Source organism: Xiphophorus maculatus, chromosome 7 (assembly GCF_002775205.1).
Source record: "Xiphophorus maculatus strain JP 163 A chromosome 7, X_maculatus-5.0-male, whole genome shotgun sequence".
In the NCBI taxonomy this organism is placed as follows: Eukaryota; Metazoa; Chordata; class Actinopteri; order Cyprinodontiformes; family Poeciliidae; genus Xiphophorus; species Xiphophorus maculatus.
The window spans coordinates 8,119,475-8,146,663 of NC_036449.1; the positions used below are offsets into that span (position 1 = coordinate 8,119,475).

At 41.4% G+C, this 27,189-nt stretch overlaps 3 protein-coding genes across 11 annotated transcripts in view; 2 read left to right on the plus strand and 1 right to left on the minus strand.

Moving 5' to 3' along the window:
- LOC102231170 overlaps window positions 1–16,482 on the plus strand; it is a 69,688-nt gene extending 53,206 nt beyond the window's left edge. For 7 of the 8 annotated variants that reach the window (XM_023336959.1, XM_023336954.1, XM_023336955.1 and 4 more), the window contains 5 exons: window positions 6,364–6,565; window positions 8,434–8,656; window positions 10,615–11,204; window positions 12,036–12,181; window positions 12,456–16,482. In XM_023336959.1, coding sequence (XP_023192727.1) covers window positions 6,364–6,565; window positions 8,434–8,656; window positions 10,615–11,204; window positions 12,036–12,181; window positions 12,456–13,281 — 1,987 coding nt within the window. In that variant the 3' untranslated portion in view covers window positions 13,282–16,482. The remainder of the gene's footprint in view (window positions 1–6,363; window positions 6,566–8,433; window positions 8,657–10,614; window positions 11,205–12,035; window positions 12,182–12,455) is intronic. The other variant, XM_023336960.1, reaches the window with a different exon arrangement.
- tsn (translin) lies at window positions 16,438–18,954 on the minus strand. Its single transcript, XM_023336961.1, has 6 exons — window positions 18,749–18,954; window positions 18,428–18,521; window positions 18,242–18,338; window positions 17,876–17,991; window positions 17,712–17,791; window positions 16,438–17,179 (listed from the first exon to the last, which is right to left on the minus strand). Exons 1-6 carry the CDS (start codon window positions 18,812–18,814, stop codon window positions 16,949–16,951), a joined length of 684 nt encoding a protein of 227 aa, XP_023192729.1. The 5' UTR covers window positions 18,815–18,954; the 3' UTR covers window positions 16,438–16,948.
- Window positions 18,955–20,571: 1,617 nt separating this feature from the next.
- The window catches only part of fam124a (family with sequence similarity 124 member A), a 32,032-nt gene continuing 25,414 nt past the window's right edge, over window positions 20,572–27,189 (plus strand). Inside the window, exon 1 of one of the 2 annotated variants that reach the window (XM_023337138.1) lies at window positions 20,572–20,817. In XM_023337138.1, the coding sequence (XP_023192906.1) occupies window positions 20,762–20,817 (56 nt within the window). In that variant the 5' untranslated portion in view covers window positions 20,572–20,761. The remainder of the gene's footprint in view (window positions 20,818–27,189) is intronic. The other variant, XM_023337137.1, reaches the window with a different exon arrangement.

The window sequence follows — 27,189 nt, forward strand, 5'->3', positions numbered from 1 at the left end:
TTTATTGTTTTTATCAACTACATTTCTCAGTTGTCTTGAACTAAACACCTGTTCACATTTTGGTAACTTACCCAAACATGTTGCAGGTCTACTACACCCTGCTGGCCTGGCATGGTACTGCACTGGGACTGACTAAATTATATGATTGTAAAAAATATTTCTACATCTCATTTCACACATCTAGAAGTCACACAGTAAATTTTCATTCATTTAAAGCCAGAGATGCTCAAAACGTTCTCCTTTACTATGCTTTTATATTGTAATAAAAATCACTTAAACTAGATTTTAACAAACAATTAAAATTTCCCACTGTAAGTGCAAGATAATATTTAATTTTTAACCTTACATTTTCAATCTAGGACCATCGTTTTATTATTTCTGTAAAAATAATTTTAGGTTTTTCCATTTAACATTTTGCCCAGCTTTGAGCGCATCCAAACATCCTTGCTTAGCTGGAAAATTAATTGTTTTGACTAAGCTTATTGCCCCAGCCTGGTAGCTGATACAGCGGCAGCAGCGATCTTAGCTTCATTACTGATCCGTACGCACACAGCAGCATGTTTGTGTGCTATGCAGAACATGAGCGCCACATCAGCGCGTCGCACCTCCGTCTGTTTGAGGCCGCGCACGCTGTCTCGATATCAATTTATCTCACTTATTGTGCTTACAGCTGTCGGAGTTAACAGGGTTGGCTGTGCAGACGGGGCTGTGGGCGGGAGGCTGACATGAGGCACGGCAGACTGGAGGACTGGCGGTGCCTCTGCAGACTCACTGTTTCCCTGCCGCTCCTCTCTCTCGGTGTCAGCTGTTGGCTGGATAGATGAATGTATCCATTGTAGTTTATCCCAATCAAGGGCAAACAGGATGATGGCATCATTTACCACATTGTCTTGCTGGTTAGGCCTGTATTTATTGAGCTATTTATTTATTTTGAGCATGTAGGAGCTGCTAAGTTTGGCCAGTTCAGTAATAAAAACTGAATCTCAGCCGTAGCCTGTGATAGATGGGAGATTTAGTGTATATTTACCTGGCTGTCAAGACTCTCCACTCACTGTCTCTTCTTTGTCTGCTCAGTTGGGAGGATTGATGGATGTCTGTGGCTATATTGCGTGATGGCAGCAGTAAAATACCTACGTATACAGAACATTTGAAAATAGATGTATAGGTCTGCAGCTGTATTTTTTTTTCTTTTATCAATGTGCATAACCAATGAGCCTGGCTATTGCCTTCCTGGCCATTTTGCTTGTTTAAAATCTTACTTGACTGCTCGATCTGAACTTTCACCCATTCACTTGGATTTCTGCAGAACAGGAAGTTGTAATGGCAGCGGAGGAAGTGAGTGAAGACGTTCAATCTGTGTTGGCCACACTTCCGATTATTGAATTTACATTAACAATGTCGGCTCGGTACTTCTCTTTTGCCGGTGGAGGACGGTTGTTTACAGCGCAGACAATTTCCGGAAATTGCTGGCGTCACGGACAAACGTTAACTGTTGGGTAAAATTTCAAACTGAATCGTCCCGTGGGTTTAGGAGGTGAGGTCAATTTTACCCCGCGAGCTTTCTATCCTGTGCGAGGTCCAGACGGGTTTTCTCATCCTGAGCGTCACTCTAAGACACCAATTAGATTTGAATTATATTTTTAATATTGAAGCAAGACCTGAGAAACTCCTGCTAATTTATAAATTGCGTCGTTCTTAGCAATCCAGAACAAGAATCAAACATGGGGAACCAACATTTAGCTTTATACTTTACTAATCTAGAACAAACTTAGAAAGTACCATCTGCTTGGCCACCCTGAACAGCTGGAACATTTTAAAGTGTAGTTTTTCTTTCGCTGTGCTTGTGTTGTTGTTTTTGTTTGTCTTCTAATAAATAAAACTTCTTCCTCTTCTTCTTCTAAGACCATGGGAGGGTTAAACTCTACGCCTCCGGGAAGCAATCGTTCCACTTAGACCCTCTCAATGAACCGAAGCGTAGAAAAATGCTGGTTTTCACCATGCTCATAGTCAAGCAAAACCTGGGAAAACTGTAAGGCGCACCTCTGCCACGGTCTCGACTTTAACTCCATCCATCTTCCCATCAACTCTAGCTGCGGTGCCTGCCATAGCACAATTCTGCTGCTACCATGTATCTCTGGGAGGTAGTGTTTGCAGGATGATGTGTACTGCTACTTTTCCACTACTCATAGCATCTTACGTGTCACAAAGTCCGTTTTGGTCTGACTGACTCAAAATTACTTCTCGCTGTTGTTTTCATGAGACAAGGAGTCCTGTGTCTTGTGGCTCTGTGAGGCTGATTGTTGGAGAGCTGGCAATTTGCTTCGAAACTGCAATAAACGTTCAGCTTATCTGATGCTTTAAGATCAAGGAGCACTGGCCTGATTAAGGCTTGTGGAGAGCGGCGGAAGCGATCGCAGTTGTGCGCAATCACTGCGTAATAGTTCAAGTGATGGTTTTTTTTTAAATAGTGGCATGAAAATTACAGATGTGCCCACCAGAGGTCCATAAGGAGAACCGCATGGCGCAATATTTCGTTCCAGTCGGAAGTTGCTCTAAAAAAACAAACAATACAGTTGGTTCCTGAGCCAGGTAGCTGATGAATTCACCCACTCAGCGAAGCTCGCTGACATGCAGCAGCTCAGAGTCAGCTCTGTTTGTTCCGATCGGATTCTTCTTTTATGTTAAAAAAAAAGAAAAAAAAGAAAGAAAAAAGAATCCAACACACTTGGCTCTCTGGTGGTTTAAACTCCAACCTGAGGCTCAGGACACGTTTCAAAACTCGAAGATTTATTAATTAAACATGGCAGTCGTCTTTGTGATCTCCTGCACCCTGCGGTGTTTGGCTTTCACCCATAAGCCTCTTTGTTCAGGCGTATCATGCAGCACATTGTGCGTTTGGAGAATAATAGTCCTCCTGCTGCAGAATCCCTGCAATAAGCATGTTGTTCTACCTGGGAGGGTTATTAAAGGCTTCAGATGGATTAACGCATTAGAACTGCACCGCTGGGGAAACCGTACACTGCAATAAAAACGCATTGGCTCAGTATAGTGTGAAATTTGAAACAGTGTGTCTGCGGTGTATGTGTGCATGTGCTTCCTCTTTATTCATCGCCGTTAGACGTCACCACTTAAAGAGAAAGATATTGGATTCATTTGGGTGATACGTGCGTCGGGTAAAATGACAGCCCGCCTAATTTTGTTGTCACGTCGCGGCGCGCTGAGAGGTGATCCATCACAAACAGCGACTTCCTGATGAATTAAGCCACAGGTTATTGCTCCCCATGCATCATCCAGGTCGTGACAGCTAATCCAGCGCATTGGGGGGGGCTTTTTAACCACAGTTTGAACCGACTGGACTCATCCGAGCTGCGTCCCCGGGGCCGCCGTTGGGCTTTCTGCCACGCTGGGTCTGGCTTGATTGAGACGATTGGGCACCTTCTCCGTGCTGCGCTGGCGTTTTGGATTAGATAACGGAGAAAGTGCAGGTCGAGTGTAGTTGAGTGGAAAATGTCTTCAGACTGCGGACCAGAAAAGAGGAGAGTCTAGAAACAGACCGTGTTAATGTATAGACTTATATATATATAGACACACCAAGAACTCTGATGTGGACGGAAGTTAAAACCTTGGTTCTGAAAGTAAAATGATAAAATAAAATTTTAAAAAAGGGGTAAAAACCAAAGTGATAAGGTACAGTATATCGTTGTTTCATATATTTTGGAAATGTTCTGCTGTGTCTCACAAAGGTTTTCACACCGTTTCACTTTTTCACTTCCGTACATTAAAACCAAAAACTTCACAGTAACGCTGAAACGGTTAATCGGATTAATCGTGGTGAATCAATTACTGAAGTAATCGTCAACTAATTTAGCAATCAATTATGAAAGTTTTGTTTTTTATGTGTGATGATTATTATGATTTTTGTTTTATTTCTTACTTTCTTCTCTCATATTTCACCTGTTTGAAATAAATAAATTTCATTTCATTTCAAGACAAAAATGGGCGGCTACAGATCACAAAATTTACATCAATCAGGATTTTCTGTCACTGTGACTCTGGACTGGATTGAGTGATATAAATACTTTTTTATTTTTTTAAATAAAAAAATGACTTCTTCAGGTTTTCTTTCAGCAACGGCTGTCTTAGGCATCTATTATTTACCTTCACAGTCACATTTCGGATTGCTTTAGTCTCTGATCGGCTCTCAGATGCATCTATTTTAGCCTTAGGATGCAAACCACATGACTAAACAACCTCAATATTGAGAAGAAAGTCAACTTTTAAAGTATCTACATCTTCAGGGCACAGACTTCATCATAGTCTGTCCGTTTAAAAACATAAACATGTCTAATTTAAGTAGTACAGAAATCTCTAAAATAATATGTCAGGGGGGGATTTTTTTTTCTTTCCCTTACAAGAATTGCAACAATATCTTTCTCTGCGGTCGTGACTTCTGGACCACAAAAGTCACGACCGGGGCTCACCGGGGTTTGAAGAACCAGATCAATAAGCTAGTGGGATGTAGAGTTGAGAATTATGCTGCAAGCAGAATTTAAAGACGTGTGCATTATTTTATGGCTCCGTTAATCGATAGTTATTTACTACAGAGCTTACACATTTAATAATAGCTTTGTTAAATGTGTAAGCTGGGAGTTTGTTGTTTTTTTTGAAAAATCTGCAGACGTCCATACAAGATAAAACATAGACACTGCAAATATGTTTTTTCTTTCTGCAGAATTGCTAAAACCAAAACACAAATGATTTAAAAATGTGCAAATCAGGGATGAAGAGAGAGAAAGGGAGGCTTGTTACAGTTCATGTCAGCATTTCCTATTGCTAACGTCGATGTATTATAAAGAAATGTTAGGTTATGAAGTAGTCAATACCAAGTGATACAAAAGGAATTAAGAATTTGGAGTTTTTCTTTATTATTTTTTATGAGCAAATATCTGAAATCTGTTTCCCTTAAACAAAATCCAGTGCAAAAAAGTCACTAAGCCCTAACCTGATGCATTTTCCTGACAGAATGGCCCAGTTAAAGTCCTGATCTCAAGCCAGTTGAGAACCTTGAGCAAGACTTGAACATTGATGCTCAATATTGAATTGGAATTTGAAATGTACTTATTGATTTGGGAGCACGCTAATTAACATTCCGGTAAATGTGGCAGGATTTGCCAAATGGCTATTTTTCATACAACGTGAAATTTGCATCGCTAAAAGCAAACAAAGTTAATACAAGACAGGGTCGAAATGACTTTATTACACAAATTTAGTCAATAAATACAAATCAGTACAAACAGTAAATATAAAACAAAGGAAAATAGAACACATTTTTTTCCAAAAAAACCCCAAAACTATAAAATATTGTTCAAATTGACCGAGCTGGAGAATTTCTGTCTCTAGTTGTGCAAAGCAGGTAAAGATACTTTAAAATAATTACAGATGTGGCTGACTCTTATTGGCAGACAAGTTTTGGTTTCCATCATTTCATTCCTCTTTACAACTATACATTATGATTTTCTAGCCTGATTACATAAAATCCCAATAACATACATTGGGATTTGTGGTTAAAACATACCAAAATGTGTAAAGATTTATAGAATGCAGATGCTTTTGCAAGATTATGGTTTGTATTAGGTACATGAACATTTGCAGAGTAATTTCAGCTCAGCTGTTTAGCTTTTTCTTTTTTTTTTTTGGTGAGGTTGCATCAGAGCCTCTAATGGTCGTGTGCGGTGAGCGTATAACTGTCCAGTTATCAGACAAAGGATGAACGATGGGAAGGTCTGTTCTTGTATGCAGGAATTACCCATGTGGTCCCGGGGTTCAGGTGTTAATATGCACTGATGTCCCTAATTACTATCCCTCTGAGGCGGAGCGCAGGCGGAGGAGGAGAGCAGGGGTATTGATTGAGGTGTTTGGGGGGTTGGAGGAATGATGGTGGAAGAAGAGGAGGAGGAGGATGGGTGTGGAGGACAGTCGACTCAGCAGGGGAGCAGAGGGTGTGTGTGTGTGTGAGTGTGTGTGTGTGTGTGTGTGTGTGTGTGTGTGTGTGTGTGTGTGTGTGTGTGTGTGTGTGTGTGTGTGTGTGTGTGTGTGTGTGTGTGTGTGTGCGTGCGTGGAAAGGGAATGACAAGGAAGCTGTTTGCTGACAAGCATTTCTCCAGAATGATAATGCCAGCCCTCCTCTCTCTGCTGCATGCTCACTGTTGTTTTTTTTTTTTTTTGCCTTTTTCCCCCCTCCCACCGTCAAATTCCCTCCTTTTATTCCACATTCAAATCCTCTTCTTCCTCATCCATCCATCCCTCTTTACCTCTGTCTCCCTCCTTTCCCGCCAACCCCCCACCCCCACACCGCCTTGCCAGCTGCAGTGCAGAGATCTCCGCCGAGGCCCCAGTCCAGCTGTCAGGTGACCGGGACGGAGGCTGTGACATCACCGCCCCCTCGCCCGACTGTCAGCCTCTCGCCGTTGCCATGGCAACGCCGACAACGGCCTGCAGAGCCGAGGCTGGCGACGAGGCGTCTGCAGGAGAAGCGGCAGGAGAAAGGGAAGAGGCTGGAGAATGCGTAAGGACCTTTCATTTTGTTGTTGTTGTTCTTGTGTTATATGCTTTTGAGATGTTGTTTGAGCTCATCTTGTCACTCGCCGACGTCGTTCTGCAGCAGAAAAAAAGAAAAAAAAAGCAGAAGTGCTCGGATTTATTGGTATTCAGGGATGGCTGGGACGAGCAAGGAGACTGCGACACACGCGCACACATATGCACATTTCTCCTGGATCCTTTCTATGCAGAGGCATTTCGTCTCAGACAAGAGCAAGCATGCAGCGCTCCGTCCTCCAGCTGCAGCTGCGGCTCGCGGTCTGAGGAAGGAATAAAAAGCAGGATTAGGACGCCCCTCCAGCGCCGGGGTTGCTGCCGATAAGTCGCCTCTTCATTCCTTTTGGCCGCGGCCAGCATCGAGCCCCTCGCTGCATCTGCAGATCGGAAGGATCCCCCGACTTGCTTCCCCCATGCTGCATGTCTGGAGGTAGTTTTATCAGCGAACAGATGTCGAGGCGCGTTTTTCTCTCAATTTCCATCTCAGATTTCTGCAGCTTAGCTTGCCCCTGCGTTCCCAAAGTAATGGCTGCTGTCTGATCGCTCGGTGGAATATTAATTATTCTTCTTCGTTTTTACCTGATCACAGCTAGCTCTGTCTGTATCGCAGCTCTCTGATGTAAAAGACAGGACAGTCTCAGTGCCCCTTTCCTGTCAGCAGGTAGCTGTCAGAGCGTCGGATGTAAATCCAGTGTCATCCATCCATCCATCCATTCCTATGTAAAGTGCTGAGATAAGCAGGACTGAACTTTGCTCCTCAGGTGAATCTGAGGATTGTGTTTTGTTTTGGGAATTCCTCTCATCACCTAAAGAAAAGCCCAGGAGACTCTCACTCAGCAGCTGTTTTTTTTGTTTTTTTTATCTTTAAGGCTGTTTGAAGTAGTGATAAGAGCATTGTTTTATGTGTGCTTACAGACTTCGCCAGACAGTTCGTTCTGCGTCTGAGAATGAAATTTGGATTCCTGTCACTCCCGCGAGCCGGGATCAGAGGCAGAAGTTAGAGCTGTTATGTAACGCCACCATCACAGTAAAACGTTGTGACGCCGCAGAGAAAGACTCTCTCCACAGACAAATATATATTCACTGCACACAGCGATACAATTCAAACATCCATTTCCATCGGCGTTGACGATTATGGGGAACAGCTATTGGAAACCCAAAATGCAATTTGTCACAAAATATTCAGCCTGAATACTTGAATGTTGCGTCATTGATCTACGCCATCATGGAAGAAGATTGCTGACCTCACTGTTGTCCAGCAGACAGCTTATGTCAGACATGGCTGGGCCTTCGCAGAGTTCTGCACCCAAACATAATAATGGAAAGTTTAACTGAAGGAAAAGGGAGGTCGACAAATGGTAAAGGTCCTGTACTTGTATTGCGCTTTAACTAGTGCAGAGGAATCCAAAGTACTTTACACTACGTTCGGTCATTCTCTCATTCACACACACATTCGCAGTCTGATGGAGGTAAGCTACTACTGCGAGCCACAGCTGCCCTGGGGCAAAAGCAAAAAAGATGCAAGAGGGATTACTGCAGAAATGTGAAGCAATACCTGTTTGGGACTTATCAGCACCTCATCTAGACAAAAGCTCATCACCTGAATGAGTAATTCATGCAAATGAAGCCCTGGCTAAATGTTGAGTGGATAACTATAATGAATCTACGCAAGAAGAGTCGCTTTTTTGAATTGAATGACTGAAAAACACCAGGTTTCAGGCTGTATTGCTATATATATCGAGATGTTCCTGCATGCACACAAGGACTATTGCTCAATTTCACCTGTTGCCAGAGAGATGCGACCATCCCATTGATCCTCGTGTCCTTTCCGTAACGCAGCACGCGGGCCTGGGTTGCAGGCGCTCCAGCTCGGACGCAGCCTACGAGCAGGCGGAGACGGTGAGGGCGCAGCGTGAGTGTCGTCTCCGGCCCCACTACAGCGATCCCATGCCGGCGGACGCCTCCAAACGCAAACAGCTGGAAATGAAGATCGCCGCCGCTGCCCGGATCCATAGTCACCGCCGAGATAGGGACAGGGACAGAGACAGAGACAGAGACAGTGGTAAGTAAAGACCAAATGTGTCAAATGGAGCAGTGAAGTTGTTAGGTCTCAGGGAGTTATGGGTTATCTAAAAAGTAGGTTGGGCTAAGGGATGAAGAATGATGGGACTAGCTAGAAAGGAGGCAACAAGCCTCCTTTCTAGCTAGGAGGTTGGGTTGAGGATATGATGTAAGAAATAAGTGGTAATGAGGGATTTAGGAAGTAAAACTTAGATATGAAGAAGGTAGATGTGAGGGCTGCCAGGATGACGGGTGAAAAAGGTACGCATGAGGGCTAAAGGGGTAGTGAAGGAGTTTGGGATGAGGTTGGGATAAGGGATGAATGTTGATGTAGGTCAGAAGAAGGAATTATGTAAGAGGACTGGATGAGATTGGGATAAAGAATGGGAGTTTGAGGAGGTTGGGGTAAAAGATGAGGATTGAAGGAGCAAGGGATAAGGCGTAAGTGTTAACTGGAGTTGGCATAAGAGATGAGCAATGATGGCTGAAAGAGTAAAGGATGAGGATTTAAGGCTTAAGGAATAAGGAATTAGGGTTGAAAGGGGTTTGGATAAGAAATGAGGATTGAAGGAGGTTGAGGTAAGCAATTAGAGATGAGGAACAGAGGCCATGGTGTCTCTTGACGAGGTTGGGATGAGGACTGAAGGGAAGAACAGTAGAGAGTGAGAGTTGGTGAGGTTGAAAGAAATGCCTTAGCATTTGCATGAACAGTGCTGAACAGATGAGCATAACTCTAAAGACATGAACACTATCTAAACTTCTGAGCAGATACACTACAAACATGTTTTATGAAAGTAAGATATCCAGCTTGACAGTTTTAGTTGTTTTTGAAGACAGTAGATGGTGTAATCAGGATTATATCTGTATTAGGAATCTTTTTAATAGCTACAATTTTAATTGACAAAATTCAATGTCTTTACCGACGTCACAAATGTAGTTATTTACCCGCTGGGGGTGCGAAGGCTCAGTTTGCGTAACACTGATTATATTTAGAGCATTCCTGACTTTTTCTTCGAATGTACAATGCGTAAATGTCACAGACAGAGAGTAATCGATGGCGACTGTCAGATACTAGAGTTGTGGCCTGCTTTCTTTTTTTCAATGGTTATGTAAGGATTTCCAGGCAGTGTGTGCTGTCATAATAGCGCGTCCTGTTTTTATATCACCCCTCATAAATTCCCACTGTCTGCCCCCGCGGCCTTGACGTCAGCTACATCATTGAGGGTTCACTGACTTTCCGAGTCGATTTATCTTTCATGTAGAAACAACCCACTGCCACTTCAAAAACCACGGCTCGGTCTTTTATTTGAGCTGACTGTGTGACATTTTGTGTCCCCATTTTACCCCTCGTCTCGTCCAGGGAAGCTGTATTCCTCGGTTACTGCCCCCATCTGATTTGTCTTAGCGTCTCTTAAGGAACTCGGTGCTTACTCATCCGAATATTTTGACTTTTCCATCCAGTCGCTCACCTTCCCCCCCCATACATTTACTGTTCCTCTCCATCAATCGAAGCTCTTAGCCACAGAATGCTCGAATCCCAGTCAATATGGCGCACCGGATGTTAAGACGACCTTGTCTCTCTCACAGAAATAGAGAATCAAGAGTACATTTATTTTCTTGGCAGAAAAACATATCACCCTTTCATTTTTGTTTATTTGCCAATGCAAGCTTACAGGAGATATTTAACACCTTCTGTCTGTCAATATGTGTCGATGCACAATGGTAGTGAGCTTTTTTATCCATATGGCCAAAGGTTAAGTTTCCACTGGAGGGCTGAGCATCTACCTGTTATAGAAATATGATATCTGTAATAGTTTGTACTTCTGGACACTACTAGTAATTAATTGTCTTCATTTTAATCTGAGTCTATTAGGCTAGCTGGAGTCAGCGCTATGATATTACCAGATAGTTGATTTAAAATTATAGTTCCTAAAAAGTATTGTAATTTCTTCCTTCCAGCTCCAGCAGCAATCCGCGGTCACTCTGAGCCGCCGGGCGAGGAGCGTCAGGCGGTTCTGGGCGTGACCCGCTGCGGGCAGCACCGCTGGAGCACCATCAGCAGCCTGAGCTCAGACAGCGGAGTAGTGGGCCTGAGCGACGAGCGGGACGAAGAGGACCGCGAGCCCCGGCGCCACCGCAGAACCAGGGGGGCAGAGGTGGAGCGGGTGGACAGCGGCATCGGCCCGGGCCTGTCCCGCACCTGGAAGAGGCCGTCCGCCTCTCTGAGGGCGTGGGAATCCCAGAGGCCGTGCCCCGACTGCGGACAGAGAGACGGCGTCTCCAAAGAGCGGGGGGAGCGGATGTGCGAGCGCTGCTCCAAGCTGCGGACCGAGCGCAAGGAGGCCATCTTGGAGTTCTTGAACACCGAGTCGAGCTACGGCGAGGACCTGCGGATCATCAAGGAGGAGTTCTACTGCCCCATGCAGAGCGCCGGGCTGCTGACGGCCGAGCAGCTTGCTGTGGTGTTCGGCAACGTTCAGGAGCTTATAGACGTCAACGACCGCTTCACTGAACACCTGCAGGACAGCATTGATCAGGCCTTTGACCAGGTGACCTTTTTATCTATTATGAACACACAAACGATGTCCACAACTTCATCGCATCGATCCTTTGCAACCACAAGCACAAATCTAAATATGCAGATGTATGTAGGTGCAATTTTATTGTGATGCATCATTTGTTTCAACCAAAACAACCCTGGTGCTGTTAGATGAAACTTCACTCAGGTTTTTTTTCCTGTATCTCCAGCGCCGGGTTTGCAACACTTCATTAACTTTTACCCCTTTTAAACCTGGCAACTTCAACGATTCCCTGCAAGATGCTGTTTTTCTTGATTTTCTTCTGTAGTTTCCACTTTTTATAAAGACCTTTTTGGGAACTTGTTTGTCAGTTGTACATATAATCTACTTTGTTTAAATAATATTAATTTCAGTGTATCTCCAATGGGGAAAAGGAAAAGTAAGGAGAGTAGACATAGCTTGTAGCATCAAACCTTACATATAGGGAAAAGGCGCAGGTAAACACAGAACCACCAGACCAGGTGTACTTTCAGCAACAAAAAACACAAGGTGTAGAGAGAGAGGGAGGAATCTTTAGGCACTTAATGATTTGATTCCAGAAGGTTATGATGGGAATATAAATCAGTTGCAATATGTTGTGCAAATGCCTCTTGATGGGTCCAGAACCTTTGAATTATGGCTCTTGTCCATGTATTTCTACCTTTGGTGTAGAAGGTGAAGGATTTTGGTTATGTTTGCCATAAACTAGCCACACTTATGTCCACCTGCTGTTGAAGCTCTGGGTGACTGTGACTGGATGACTTAGAGTCTACGACAGCGGTGACGTTTAATTTGAATTGCGTGTGTGTGGTTTGTTTCCAGGGTGACGACGACCTGCTGACCGTATACATTGGAGAAATCTTTCTAGAGTTCGTCAACATGCTCCCAGCCTTCCAGACCTACTGCCTGCAGCAGTCCACCTCGGTCAACATGCTCAACACTCTGGAGAAAGAGAAAGAACTGCTCAGGTACTTAACAACGACCCATAGCTGTTCTCCCTGCTGGGCTGTACGATGGAAAAGCTGCTCTGGGAGCTTTCTCCTGTTTCTGCCACAGCTGCTCTGTGTAATTCTTAATGGATAGGACAGTGAGTTATCACTTATTCAGAGGAAGGTCTATTTTGAGAGCTAAGCTGCAATGATTCATCTTTTCAGACAGAACCACATCTCAGGCTCTTCTATAACACCCATTAATAAAGTTTTAATTTATGCCCACAAATGCCCACCCTCTTTCTCATTTCAGAATATTCCTGGATGTTTCCCAGAACGACAACACCGCACTGCGTCGTATGAACTTGCGCTCTTTCCTCATGGCGCCGCTCCAGCGCGTTACCAAGTACCCACTTTTGTTGAGCCGCATCATTAAGGTCACTCCTGAATGCCACCCGGACTACGCTCGCCTCCGGGAGGCCAAAAGTCGAGTGGAGTCCCATCTGGAGCACATCAACATGAAGACCAAGCAGGAGGGTAACGGTGTCACCTGGTCCCTGCGCTCGTTCCGTCGCGACAGCCGCAAGAACCGGGAGGTCATCAACATCGAGATGCGGGAGGTGTCAATGAAGACCGTGGGTTGGGCAAGAGAAAACACCCGGTTCGTCATGGAGGGACCTCTCCAGCTGTCCCAGCCAGCAGATGGTCAGTGGTTGAAAAAGGGCAGCAAGGCCCTCAAGTTCCAAAACGTGCAGAGTCTACTGATGGTGAGGACACAGAGGGGCGGCGACTCCCCAGGGCAGGCCACCGACGTCGGACGGCAGGGGGAAGACACGGGGGAGAGCGTTCGAGACGGAGTGCTGGTCTTAATCAAGGACAAGAGTAGTGGGAAGTTTGCGGTGCTGAGAGAGCCGATCCGTCTCGCAAACTGCGTGGTGTCATCAGATCCGGACTGCGAGGACACCTTCGAGGTCCTCGACATCCGGCGGGAGTCGTTTGTTTTCCGTGCCTCGGACAAATCCCGTACCCAGCAGTGGTTCCATCAGATGAAGAGGTACGCCCGAGACTTGGGCTCCTGGAGGAAAAGGCGCAACGCTTTGCCTAACATCATGATCAACGCCAACCAGACGCGTTCCTGAGGCTAGCCTCCACCACCTTGTTGTTCCACTGTAAATAACCCCAAATCTCTCAACTCCAGAAATCCGATTGCAACATCTCCTGAGTAACACCGCTGTTCTGACATTTTAGATTTCGGTAAACAATCACACAATCTGTCTCACATTGTGTGTGAGAAAACGTAGCACTTTTTTTCCATATGAAGCAGTAAGTGCGCCATATAATTGTATGTAGATTTCATTTTGAAGCTGTTACAAAAAAAAAAGAGAGAGAAATACCAGTTTTTTGAACGACCAAAAAATACTTGGGCTGTTCTTGAAAGCCTTGATTGTAAAGACTGTTGAGTACCTAAAGGTGTGTTTGATGAATAGCATGACTGAACATGACTGGCTGCAAAAAAAGAAGAAAAAAAACCTATTATGTCATTTTTATACAAGACAGTGAGGATTGCAGACATTTTTGGTAAGAGACGGTAAAGATGTCTTCAGTTTTTTGTTGTTTTTTTCAGTGGTTTATGTTTTGTTGTCACTGCCCTATTATCTTTGTGTGCTGCCCTCTACTGTCTGTAGGCGGCATAACAACTTTCACTGCCAGAGATGCAGTTGAGCAGAGCCTCTCCATTAGGCTGAGAACAGACCTTTAACATATCTGTAATTCAATGGGATTTCATGGAACAGCAATAATCTCAGCCAGTTTAACAAAGTAGCTACTTTATATGCAGTTAATTCCCTCTTAATCTGCAGCTGGTCCTTCTGTTTTATGTTACTGGGCATTGTGGAAGGTTTGATGATTAATGCTTCGTTATTGCGACTCCAAGAAAGCCTCTGTTTTCGTCTTTAAAACCGAAATCATCCTGTTGTCATGAAATCAAGTTTTAAAAATTGTGTTTTATGGATAGCGAACAAGACTAGTCAGAGATGCACCAAGAAAGTCAGGCTACCGATCTGAATTAGTCCATTTTGAACCCGTTGACCAGGTAGTCAGAATCTCAAAAAGCTAATGTTTTGTTCTGTCATTTGAATGCACCACACCTCAGTGCTGGCACTCCTGTTTTCAGGATCTGAGGTGTTAAAAATTTAGTCCAAGGGGGAAAAAATCTATTTAAAAACAATAAATTCATTTCTATGATATTGTGAGACACTTTTATGATTCATTCAGACTGTGAGAGAGCAAGACTTTCATCAGATAACAGGAAGGCTGAACATTTTACAGCAAAGTTGTTTGTGTAATTAGATGGCACTCTTATACTCTGTGATAGATTATGCAGGATTTCGAAATGTTGGCTGCCTTTTAGAAATTCAATACAAGATGCTCAAAATGGTTCAAATTGTCAACTCCGTGAATTGTATGTCATTTTAAAATCGTACATTCCTGCTTTTCTGTGACTTCTGTGTCACACATGACGTGGCAGTTCCCCCTGTCCAAATATAAATATCTGTTCATTGCAGAATGGATAATAAAATATATTGAATTCTGTTCTTAGAGAAATTTAATTAGTGTAAAATTGCTAAAGGCATTTCAAAGCTTTACAAATGCTGGGGATTGTATGTCGGCCACAAAACGGTGCATCTCTAGTACTAGTCGGCCTCTTTGTTTGTCAAGGGCAGAGTTTTTCATCCATGTACTCAGTGCATCGGCAGCTGCATAGATTGAAACTATAATAGGTGCACTTTTATTTCTTTAATTAACTACAAGTTGTTTTTGTCACTACATAATTCAGATATTTTCCTCATCTCTTTTAAAAAGTTCATGGAGAAAGAATTGCACACTTAGACCCTGAAAACCAAAGTCCTTAAGTATTGAAGTCTTACACTTTACACAGTTATGATTATAAATAGAAAAGAAAAATCACAATTTACCATTTTATTTTCAAGAAGTGACCCATTTCGGTTTTTCGGCTCATGTCTAATTGTCTCATTGTCATAAAAAGTAAGCATTCTCTACGAAGGCTGAAAAACTCTGCTCACCTGACGACCCCAAGGCTGGAAGAGAGCGTCCCGATCATGTCACCATGACAGGTTATTAACTGTGTTCTGAGACCAGCAATGAGCTGTTGTGCCTTTTCTACTTTATTACTGTTAGACGAAGACTGACAAATTCGCAATCTTGCCACAGTAGCATTGATCTCCGCTAAGCAGACGAGCCTGCCCTCTGTCTGCACTCACAGGCAATATAATTATTCCTTTTACAGTGAACTGCCTTCTTTTTTCAGTGTTTTTTGAACCAATGTTTTTTGTTTTTTTTTACTTCTGAAGGCTTTAGTTTGAAGCACTTTATATTTAAGTGAAAGATTTTACTCTCCAGTATAACTGCTGGTGAAATGCGTGTTCCTTCTTTGGCGAAGCTATTGGGTTGACTGGGCACATCGAGACAAAGTCGGTCAAGCCGATAATTTCAGACCATTGCTGTTGTGTTTATTATAAAGTAGCATTAAGAAGAACATATCACTGTTTTGGAGGGCAGAGCTGCTCGACTCCACACTAAGGCTCATTTGCTGTTGGGAGGACAAAAAAAATCATCTCAATGTAAGAAAACATCTGTAGAGTTGCCTATGATTTATTTACTTTCTCCTTTTGGTTGGAAACCTCTGTATTATTTCTCTATTGTAATATATTGTGAATTATATTTAAAAAAAAGATTTTAAACACTTCTTTCTTGTTTTTTTTTCCATCTCTGAGGAGAAACACATTGTTAGAACACAAAATGCTGTAATATTTTTGAAGCACAGGATGAGAAACTTTATTTTCTTTTCATAGAAAACAATCTTGCTCCACTACAGACAATAAAAAAAATTAACCTTTATTTAAAAAAAAAAAACATAACCCATGTAAGACACCATTTCTTTTCACTACTTCCTAACACTAAACAACAGAAATAGCTAAACAGACAACTGGCAGTTTCAAAAAGGTTTGTAACTACAGGTCATTTAACGAATCAGTTTGCTCTTATTTTACGGTGAAGTGCATCGCTGTCATTTCTTTGGCTTTTCACTCCTTGAGTCTCACAAAAAGCACAAACCAACCATCAGAATTTGAACTAAAAAAAAAAATGTGACAAAGTTGACCGTGTTAGTGGACCCAACGATTTAAGTTTGCATTTATTGGATGAAAAACTTGCTTTGTGAACCAGACGTGGTAACTTTTGAACCTTATGAAGACTCCAACTGATTAGATCACCTAGTAAACAGCTTTTTTTTTTTTTTTTTTTTACAAATTTATCATTTTGACAAGAGAAATAGAACACAACACAGAACAAAATGATTGAAACACTCAAACGATATCTCCGACAGTCTTCCCAAACAGGGCCCTGTTGAAAATCGGAACGAACGGTGAAATACAATGACGCTGCAACACAGGAACACGTTTCCAAAACTTGCAACAAACTGAACCTTTAATCTTAAACTTCTGAATGAGAACGCCGAGATCCTCTTAACGCCTCTGCTGCCTTTCTGACAGACTGACATCCATGTGAACCACCGCTCCCGCATGCATTTGCACAAATACATGCTGAAACACTCGCACGCATACACAGACACACCGTCTGTCCTTGGCTGCTGGGGACCTCAGGCAGATCCCTGAATCTCCGACTTTCCAGGTCTCCAACCTGCGGCAATCATGCAGAAGGTCCTGCAGCAGGAAGCAGCTGCCAACACAACCCCGCCCCAACAGCAAACCAACGACGCTCCTCGTTCTACTTGTCTCCGCCGGACTCGGGCTCCTTCGCCAGACCGCGGATGGACAGGTCGTAGACCACCTCTTCGATCTTCTTCACGTCGTACTTCAGACCGTCGTAGCGCTTCCTCAGCGGGTCGTTCTTCAGGTTGAGCAGGCGGAAGCCCGAGTCCAGCTCATTGATGAAGTTCGAGATGCGGAGCGGCCGGCTGTAGTCTCCCGCTGTGACGCTGTTCACCGCTAACCGCGACTGGAGGAGCAAAACAAGTTCAATGTGAAGTTACTGAGTTTCAAAACCTGCCTACAAACACTGGGGTAAACGGGACAAAGTAAATATATAAATCTGACCTTATGAAATTTATCTGCAAAATATATAATTGTCAGATTATTATTATTTTGCCTGATGTCTCCAACAGCTATGTACTTCCCACTATAAGAATTATACAGCTGGTTTATAGACAGACTTGGTTAACCTCAGAGAGCTTATAAAGCACTGAAATGAGTTCCGGTATACTAGGTCTTAAAGCTACAGCTCACAATATAAATCTCCATACGAATCTTCAGCTTATAAAATCAGATGTGAGCTGAAGACATTGTTTTATGCATACATAACCAGTTTTCATGGATGCATCATCATCACTATTTGGCAACTTTCAGCTGCCTTGTGCTCAATTTATTCTTTACACATTTCTTGACTTTGATCACGTAACTCAATACAAATACTGCAACTCACAAGTCAGAAATTGACAAAACACTGTCGACGTCAGCAGCACGCCACTCACCAGTTCACTGGCCATTATCAGCACTCCAGCCAGGAAATCTTCAACGTCCAGGTGAAAGCCCTTCTCTCGCACAACTTCAACTGCCAGAGAGATGGGAGGGGGTAGAGTTAGGCGGACCTTCTCACTTATAAAGACGTGGCTCTAAAAGAGAACATGGCGCCTACTTCCAAGTATCTGAGCCGCCTCCTCCCGCGTGACGAGGGCTTCGCTTTCCAGGTAGACGACAAAGGCCGCTAAGAAGACCAAACGCTGCAGGACAAACCGCCAGTGTTCATGGAACCTGAAAAGGCGAATGAAATTAAAACATTTAAAATGTCGAGGGTCAACAAGTATACAGGTGAAAACAAAGGAAGGTTCTAAATCTCATGAAGAAAAAAACAAAAACAATGTGAGATCACATCTTATAAACACTAAGAGACGAAAAGCGAAAACTTTGAGAAATTTCTTGCAATGTATATTTAATTTTAGGAAACCTACACAAGGAAATGCTTTTTCCTAATTATACATATTATGTCCAAAGTGAATCCCACCTGTAATACTGCTCAGCGGGAAATTTGGTTTTGAGCTCAGCCAGGTGCGTCCTTACAGTGCAGAATAACTCCCGCGCCCTGGCACACTTACTGGGAACTTATGAGAGGGGGAAAAAATATGGCTTTAAGACATTCAACACTTTAGAAGAAACTAACATGGCATTGCAAATTTTCTCCAAAACTCACTCTCTTTGAACCCAGATGGCTGGTGAACACTTTGAAGCACCGTAAGGATTTCCCTGGCGGTCTGCTCCAAATTCTGGACCACCTTGCGGATATCCTGTGACAAATACATTGTAAACATGGACACAAGTACAGCAGCGTCAAACACAAAGAAAATGAATATATACGAGTTCATATAAACCAATAAGATACACAGAAGAGAGTAGTTTTAAAGTGGTGCAGCTTAATAAAGTAGATTTCTGTTGTGTTCTGCTGCAGAGACACAACCAATTCGGGGAAACATGTTAGCTTAGCAGCTAATGCCGATAGCAGCTTTGCTCGTACCTCTCTGACGTCCTGGTCGGCGCTCAAGAATCCCTGGATGTAGCTGAACATTTCAGTCACAGACATTTTCTGAACGTTGGGGAATTACCGGATAAAAACAAAAAGCGCCCGAAAAAGCAAGCAAACAAACAAAAAATCAGCAGCTAGCAGCTAATAAGTCCCAACATCAACGCGCAAGCCCACCGTCAGGTTTGCTTTTCTTCTTCTTCTGTTGCGTTTTATGGCCGTTTACAGACCTTGTGCATTACCGCCATCAACTGGACGGAGATGTAACTTCAGAAATTAATGTGTTACTATACATCTTCAAATAATAAATAAAAAAAAAAATTACTAAATTATATTCATACTTATACACTCACACACCCATACATACTAAATCCCCTCAGCTGATTTTTTATTATTGTATCTTTTAAATATTTAATAATTGCTTGAATTATGTAATGTGGTCAGGTTTGCTTCAGTCAGCGCGTGGAGATGACGTCACCAACACTGACGTCATCCCGCTTTTCTGTATTAAAAAATAATAAAATACGAAACTTGACTGCAGTTGTTGAGGTTGGACTAGTTAACTCAATGAACTCTATACATATATATATATATATATATATATATATATATATATATATATATATATATATATATATATATATATATATATATATATATAATATATATATATATATATATATATATATATATATATATATATATATATACAGTATCTCCTTCTTCTTCTTCTTCTTCTTCTTCTTCTTATTCTTATTATTATTATTATTATTATTATTATTATTATTCAAAATTAATATCTACATAACCCAAAATTGTCTCGTTTATCCAACATATAAAAGTTATTTGAGGAACATGATGCTTGTGAATGTTTAAATACCATAAAGTGAAACAACGGCTGTCCTTTTTACTTGGTTAACTTCAATGATCAACTTTGACCTTGCGGTAATATTTCTAGGATCAGATTTCATGTATGGAACTGGATCAATTTTATACATACATCTGGTGTTGTATGTGACGTGTCCTTAGTCTTAATTAGATTTATTGTAAATGCTCTGATGTACTGAAATGTCAAACAGATTTTACACAAATTGTAATTTTTGTGGGACAGTTTACACATTTACAGAGTTTTAATGTAGTCATCTGCCTTCTGTCTCTCCTTTTTTAATCTTAACAAACACGTCCTGTTGGAAAGATTTGTCAATTTTCGGAAATAGTTTAATATACTGTTTTTGAAGCCCAGAAATTAGATTACTCCTCTTTGACCTATTTGGGTTTGATGTCATGGAAAAACATGTTGCATTACCTCATTCCCTCTGTTGATGGCGCTACAGCAGAACAATTACACGCGTTGCCTTCAAGTACCGCTAAAAAAAGAGTCACCAAGAGCCAAACAGATTTCTGTCACTGCCAGTCAGAAAATGAAATGTTCCTGATTATAACATTGTTGTTATTAATCAACATTCAGTGGCTTAATAAAATAAAATATAATACAAAAGTGTTATCTTAAGAAAAATGTAAAACACAATATAAATCAAAATAATCTTGATAATAAGTTCAAATGTAATTAATTTAGCTATCTTTTAGCTGTTTAAGTTACATAATCTCTATTCCAAAACTTGTACATTATACTCTACTGATACAGATAGTTTCACCGAATTCACTAGGTAACGTTTCTGTTTTGTAAAATTACCGTGTAGCCCATAACACATCACAAAAATGTAGCTGTAAAGCAGATTGTCTATTTCCAAAAGACAATCAGTAGGAGATTAGGCCATTCTCATAGTTGTCATATTTCCAACAGCCATTGAACATACCACGGCATCAGCAGCCTGTTGCTCCATCTAGTAAAAACTCCGCAGCTCATTTGCGGACTCGGAGTCCGCTGCGTTCACACGCTGCCCGACGGCAACAACCGCGTTGCTCTTTTCGAGCAACTTTTCCTCATCTGTTGACGCGGAGACTTTGAAACAATGCAGTTATCTGGACCACGGGCGGCAGTCTGAGATGGAGAAAACCTTCACAGAGGATGACTGCGTGGATTCGGGAGCAGAGACCGGGGGGTGAGTGGGGCTGGGGTGTTTCTATGGCTTCTCCTTAATTAAAAACAGCGAAATTGTCGCGTATTTATATTTGTGTCTTGAGTAGCGCAATACTTTTACGTCTGCAAAAGCCGCGTGTGCACGAGTTTAAAACAAGCAACGTCAATATCTGTGTCAGATGGCGTCACTAAAAACCTGGAAAACAGTTGTTTTCTCTATTTATTAGGCAACTGAGGTAAATACAGAAACACGCAGCATTTTCTAAAAACAAAAAAACAAAAACTGATGTGGTTTCGATAAGGAACATGTTAGACAATTTATTAAATATAAACACTTTATGAATTGATGAAATATTCAGAGTTATTGTTGTTCACTGTATTTCAGCTGGTAAACAGAGATTGTGCTTCGGTTTCTCCTGCGGTACGTCGCTGTTGGTGTTCATGTGTTTTACAGTAGACGTCAATTAGTGCTGTTTACCTTTTGGAGCATAGTAGTACATTTAGTCGTAGCAGTAGTTTTGTTTGTGTATTGAACCTTTGTTTAGAAAACAGATCGATCTCTTTGGATATTTTTGGACAGAAATGCTGCATATTTTTGCTTTCTTGTATTTTATTTTCACTCCGCCTTTAATCTCAAATACTTATTTTGACCATTAGAGCACGATGAGCATAAAAACATAAAACAGAGATCGACATTAATGTTGGGTGATGTGCATTTTAAGCTTTATCACAGTATTGCGTTGTACGTATTGCCCAAGAAACCGATGATTAAAATCAAAAATCGGTTTTCTCAGCTGGACATTCATCGCTGCAGACAGTCTGAACCTTTACAAAAACAAGCACTACTCTAAAAATAGACCCTCCCTGTTATCAAACAAGCTACATCCATACAGTAGCTACATTCAGTAGTGCGACTGCCTTGCTAAACGTTGCAAAAATAATTGCAATTTGGATGATCAGTTTTGTTAACCAACGGTAAAAAAAATTAGTTCAAACAGTAAAAGAAAACAGACAATACGTAACAAGAAGAACACGTAACAAGCAATTATTCAAAAGATGTTGTGTCCACATCTACCAAGTGCTTAATGTCAGAGGAGTCACATTTTTTGTTGTTGCTAAAATTAAAGTGTAAATCAAAAGTGGTGTTAGAATCATAATCCACACAGATTATAGCCAATAGTTTGGCCATAATTGAGATGTAAAGAGTTCAGATAAAGGTGGTACAGTTGTTGTGGAGCCTGTTTGTGTCATTATGTCCGTGTTTAATTGGCTTTTAAGCCGCGTTTGAACAGTTTGAACATTAAATGCTAGAAGAAAACATGCGGTGTGTGTAATAGAGTTCTGCGGGATGATAAATTGTCCCAGAAGTTATTGCAATAAGCATTAACGTCGTTGTTTTGAGGCCATTATCAACTGTAGCAGCATAATAATGCATGAACACATTGTCAAAGATCAATAAACTTTAGAGTCTAATGGACATTTAACACTGGAACTGGAAGGCATTTTAAATATCCAAAATAAATAAACAGAAACAACGAACAAAATTAACTATAAATTAACCAATTAACTATTACTATTTACTCTGTAGACAAAATTGGCCTTCAAAAGAAAAAGCACTAGTTGAGACCAAAACACCAGACTGAAGACTTTTGTCTGGCAGAAAGAGAGAAAAGAGAAAAACAGTAAATCATACAAATGGAAATTATTGAGCTTGTTTTATTTTATTATTCGATTAATTGATTTAATGCAACAGGCCCAGGTGTGCTATACTATTGATGAATGTTGCAGTAATGATATGGCTTGCAATGAATAAGCAAATTAAAAACGTGCTTTGTGTTCATAGAGCCCAGTTGTTTACCCAACAACTGGGACAAGAAAAACATTAAGATCAAGACAAACTTTATCATGTCAATGTGTCGACTTGTCTTGCAGTCGACAGAGGAAAAATTCAAATAAAAAATGGACAGAAATACAAAAATAATGACAACATTAATAATGCCGTTGAATTCATTTTCGTAGCTCTGTTTTGTTTTGAAGGGTTTTTGGAATAAAAGCAACCTAATCGATGCATTTGGGACGGCGGCGTATTTTTAGCATTGGACTAGAATCGCTCAGAGGTCTGATTTATGACGTTCAGCACGGAGCCACATAAATGGAAAGTGCTGATGTGAAAGAAAGGAAAGAGCGGCTGATAACCACAGAGCTGCCACCGCCACATCACCCCGTCCTCCTCCTGCTCCTCCTCCACTCACCTCCAACACCTCTGCCTCCATCTGACCTTCAGACACCCGTCTCCTCCACTCCAGTCGCACATGTCCTTAAGGCCATACTACATTTTCATTTCATATCTCGCTGGTTTTAATCCAGTTTGTAGTCAAAAGAAAGCGAGTTCAGCTTTGTCTTCCTCCTCCCGATCCCTGCCTCTCTGCTTTTCTGCTCTCATCAGACAGCAGAAGGCTCCGTCTGTGCAGCTCTTCAAAGGTCATCCTGACTCACGTTAGGTCACGCCGCACTCGGGCCTCGTGTGCTCGCTGCTGCCCGCCTCCGCTTCCACTTTCTGTTTATTGTCTTTGGACGGAGATGAAGCGAAACGGCGCTTCCAGTCTCGGAGCGCCAGGCGAGATGTTAGCCGGAGCCGCCGCCGCTGCCGAGGCCTCGCACCCCGAGGAACCGTCAACTGCACACGCCACCAACTCCAGCTGCTCTCCAGAGCCGTTAAACTGGAAAAGAATATTTTTCTTATTTCCATTCACAATTTTCCTTTTTCCTTTTACTTTTACGAAGCAAATTTTTCTTTAAACATTCGTTTAAATCAATCTGTGTGTATTTCCTTTGTTTTCCCCCTCTTTCTTGACAGTTTCCCCTCCATACTACCTCGCCATTTCGCTCTCTCTCTCTCTCACTTCACCTCCTCATCCCACATCACTCTCATCCAGCGCTAATTCTCATTAGGCAGACTGAAAACCTCCTGCAGCAGGAAACAGACCCTCTCCTCTGTTTCCTGCTGCTCCAGAGCCCTTATTAGTTTAGCGATGAAGACACAGGAGGGTGCATGTTGGAGGGACGGTGTTCTCTGGCTGTCAGCTAAACCCTGTGGGACTAATATTCTCATCTTAGAAAGTCCATGTGTGAGCTGAGGTTTCGCAGATGGTTCCCGTAATTACATAATGGAGAGTGTCGGTAAGCTGCCGCAGTCAAACTCGCCAGCGTGTTATACCACTTTACAGTCTTAGTATTCATACCTCGAGAGCATTTTCAGATTCTCTCACGTTTCAAGCTTCAGCGTGGCGTATTGGGATTTGCTGCGACAGACTGATGCCGAGAAGAACGTAGTTAAAACATTTCTCTAATTTGTTCACAGATCAAAATCTGAACATCGTGGCATGAGGGAGGGTGAGTGGTGTTTAGAAAACAGTGTTAAAGCGTAAAGAGAGCTGGAATCAGAGAAGAGGCTAAGAAACCAGAGTGGTGGTTCTGCAAAGTACTGGCTAAAGGAATACAAAGGCATGCCACACTTTTAAGATTGTAAAAATGTAAACCATGTATTGTTTCCTTTTCGCGTTCGCAATAGTGATACATCACAAAAAAAGTCCAATGAAATGACATAAAGTTTGTGGTTGTAAAGTGACAAAATGGAAGAAGGTCAAGGGTTACATATTTCTACAAGGCAACGCAGGAGAACAGCTTCATTATTTTATTTTTATTAAATATTTCTTTGATTTGTGTATTCATTGTTAAGCATTGGTTAAAATGAAAATCACCGTATATTGCTCCTTCCAGGAGATTATTAGCTTTGCTTATCACAAACCATAAAAATAATTTTACGTGCTGCATTGAGAGCTGAGGTAATTTGTTGACTTTCATATGCTGGAACCTTGCAATAAATTAAATACACAACAAGGAAATATTTGCATTTTCTACAAAACAGCAGGGTGAAATCTGTAAATTGATATTTCTTTGGGTAGAAAATTGCTGAATAAACTGAAGTTAACAGAACAAAACAATGGCATAACTATTAGAAATAGAAGCAAAACTGTCAAAAAAATATTGTTGAATGTTAACAAAATGGAAGAAACTTTTGAAAAGCAAAGAAGAACTGGCAGCTGGTCTGCTGAAAAGCAGAAAAGTGGTAACGTTGAGTCAAAAACAGATGTTGCGATGTAAAAAAAATAGTAGAAACTTTTAAATAAATCAAATCAAATTTTATTTGTATAGCACATTTCAGCAGCAAGGCGTTTCAAAGTGCTTTACATCATTACAAACACAGAAACACAATGCAATATAGAATCAATAATCAAAACACGACATTAAGTCAGGTTCCATCAATAAATTTGTAATTGATTACGTTTCAAATACAATTTTAAACAGGTGGGTTTTTAGTCGAGATTTAAAGGAAGTCAGTGTTTCAGCTGTTTTACAGCATAGATGCTGAAAGCTGCTTCTCCTCGTTTGGTTCTGGTTCTGGGGATGCAGAGCAGACCAGAACCGGAAGACCTGAGAGGTCTGGAGGGTTGATACAACAACAGCAGATCTTTAATGTATTGTGGTGCGAAGCCGTTCAGTGATTTATAAACTAACAGCAGTATTTTAAAGTCTATTCTTTGAGCTACAGGGAGCCAGTGGAGGGACTTTAAAACTGGTGTTATGTGCTCTATCTTCCTGGTTTTAGTGAGAACACAAGCAGCAGCATTCTGGATCAGCTGCAGCTGTTTGATTGATTTGTTGGACAGACCTGTGAAGACGTTGTTGCAATAATCAACACGACTAATGATAAACGCATGGATGAGTTTCTCTAGATCTTGCTGAGACATTAGTCCTTTAATCCTGGAAATGTTCTTCAGGTGATAGAAGGCCGACTTTGTAACTGTCTTTATGTGGCTCTGGAGGTTCAGGTCAGAGTCCATCACTACTCCCAGGTTTTGGGCCTGATCGCTGGTTTTCAGTTGTAATAACTGAAGCTGTGCATTGACTCTAGATCTATAACTCTAGATCTATAACTCTAGATCGTTCCTCTTTAGGTCCAAAAATAATAACTTCAGTTTTGTTTCTGTTCAGCTGGAGAAAGTTTTGGCACATCCACGCATTTATCTGTTCCAAGCATCTGTGCAGTGATTGGATGGGGTCAAAGGTCACCTGGTGACATCGTAATGTAGAGCTGTGTGTCATCTGCATAGTTATGGTAGCTAATATTATTTCCTGTTATAACCTGAGCTAGTGGGAGCATATAAATATTGAATAAAAGGGGTCCTAGGATTGAACCTTGGGGTACCCCACATGTGACCTTTGACCTCTTTGATGAGAAGTTTCCAATTGAAACAAAGAAATCCCTGTTCTTTATGTAGGATTCAAACCAGTTTAGCACTGGACCGGAGAGTCCGACCCAACTCTCCAGTCGATTCAGTAAAATGTCATGGTCAACAGTGTCAACAGCTGCACTGAGGTCCAACAGAACCAGCACTGTGGTTCTGCCACAGTCCGTATTTATATGGATGTCATTGTATAAATAGTACAATAGTATAAAGGAAATGCAGACTTGTCAGCTGATCTGCTGAAATAATGTAAATATCAGCTGAAAACGGAAAAATCTACAGGGTGAGTTACAGTTTTCACACATTAATAACATACAAAGAATTGATTTGATCCAATTCATAATGACATCTATATAAACCACAAAATGACTCATCTGATAACAAATGATACTTAAAGTGATCAAACTTTTACTTTATAATTTCTCTTAATCACGTCAGAAGAGAGCTCAAGATGGTGATTAGAAGTTATCTTGCAGTGGAAATGAAAAAGACTTTATTTGGTTCGTGTCTTTATGTCTTTGGATCATTAACACATTTTTATCAGAACTGATATAAACTGCAACATTATTTCTGTAATTTAAAAAAAAAAAAAAAATTTTTTAGGGTAGCAAAAAAACAAAAAACAAAACACATCTGGTCAACTTTTTCCACATTAGTCGAATCCGTTTTCTGAATTCTCGTTGGATCTGCAGTCATGTCCAGATGCTTCAAGTTGAATAATGTCTCATGTTGCTGTTTTACTGCCAGGAATCCCAAATATGTTAGTTCCCTCTCATTAAAATGTGTTTCAGCTTAGTTGCTTCTATGCAGTGTAAACAATTCGATCGGATTGCATCAAAACGGTACCTCAGTTTGTCAGATCTACCATACAGAAGCATCGCTATTAGTAAAACTGGTGAGGTTCTATATATAAAAGCAGAAATTAGTTTATTTTGTTTATAGAAATTGTCACGTTAGATGCTAAAGATGAGTTCTCTTATGTACTTTACAGTTGGACAAACAAAAAAAAATGGTGTCGCACTGTGAATGCCGACCTTATTGACCTGTGTTGGAATGCTGTGGAAATATGCTCTCACCTAAATTAT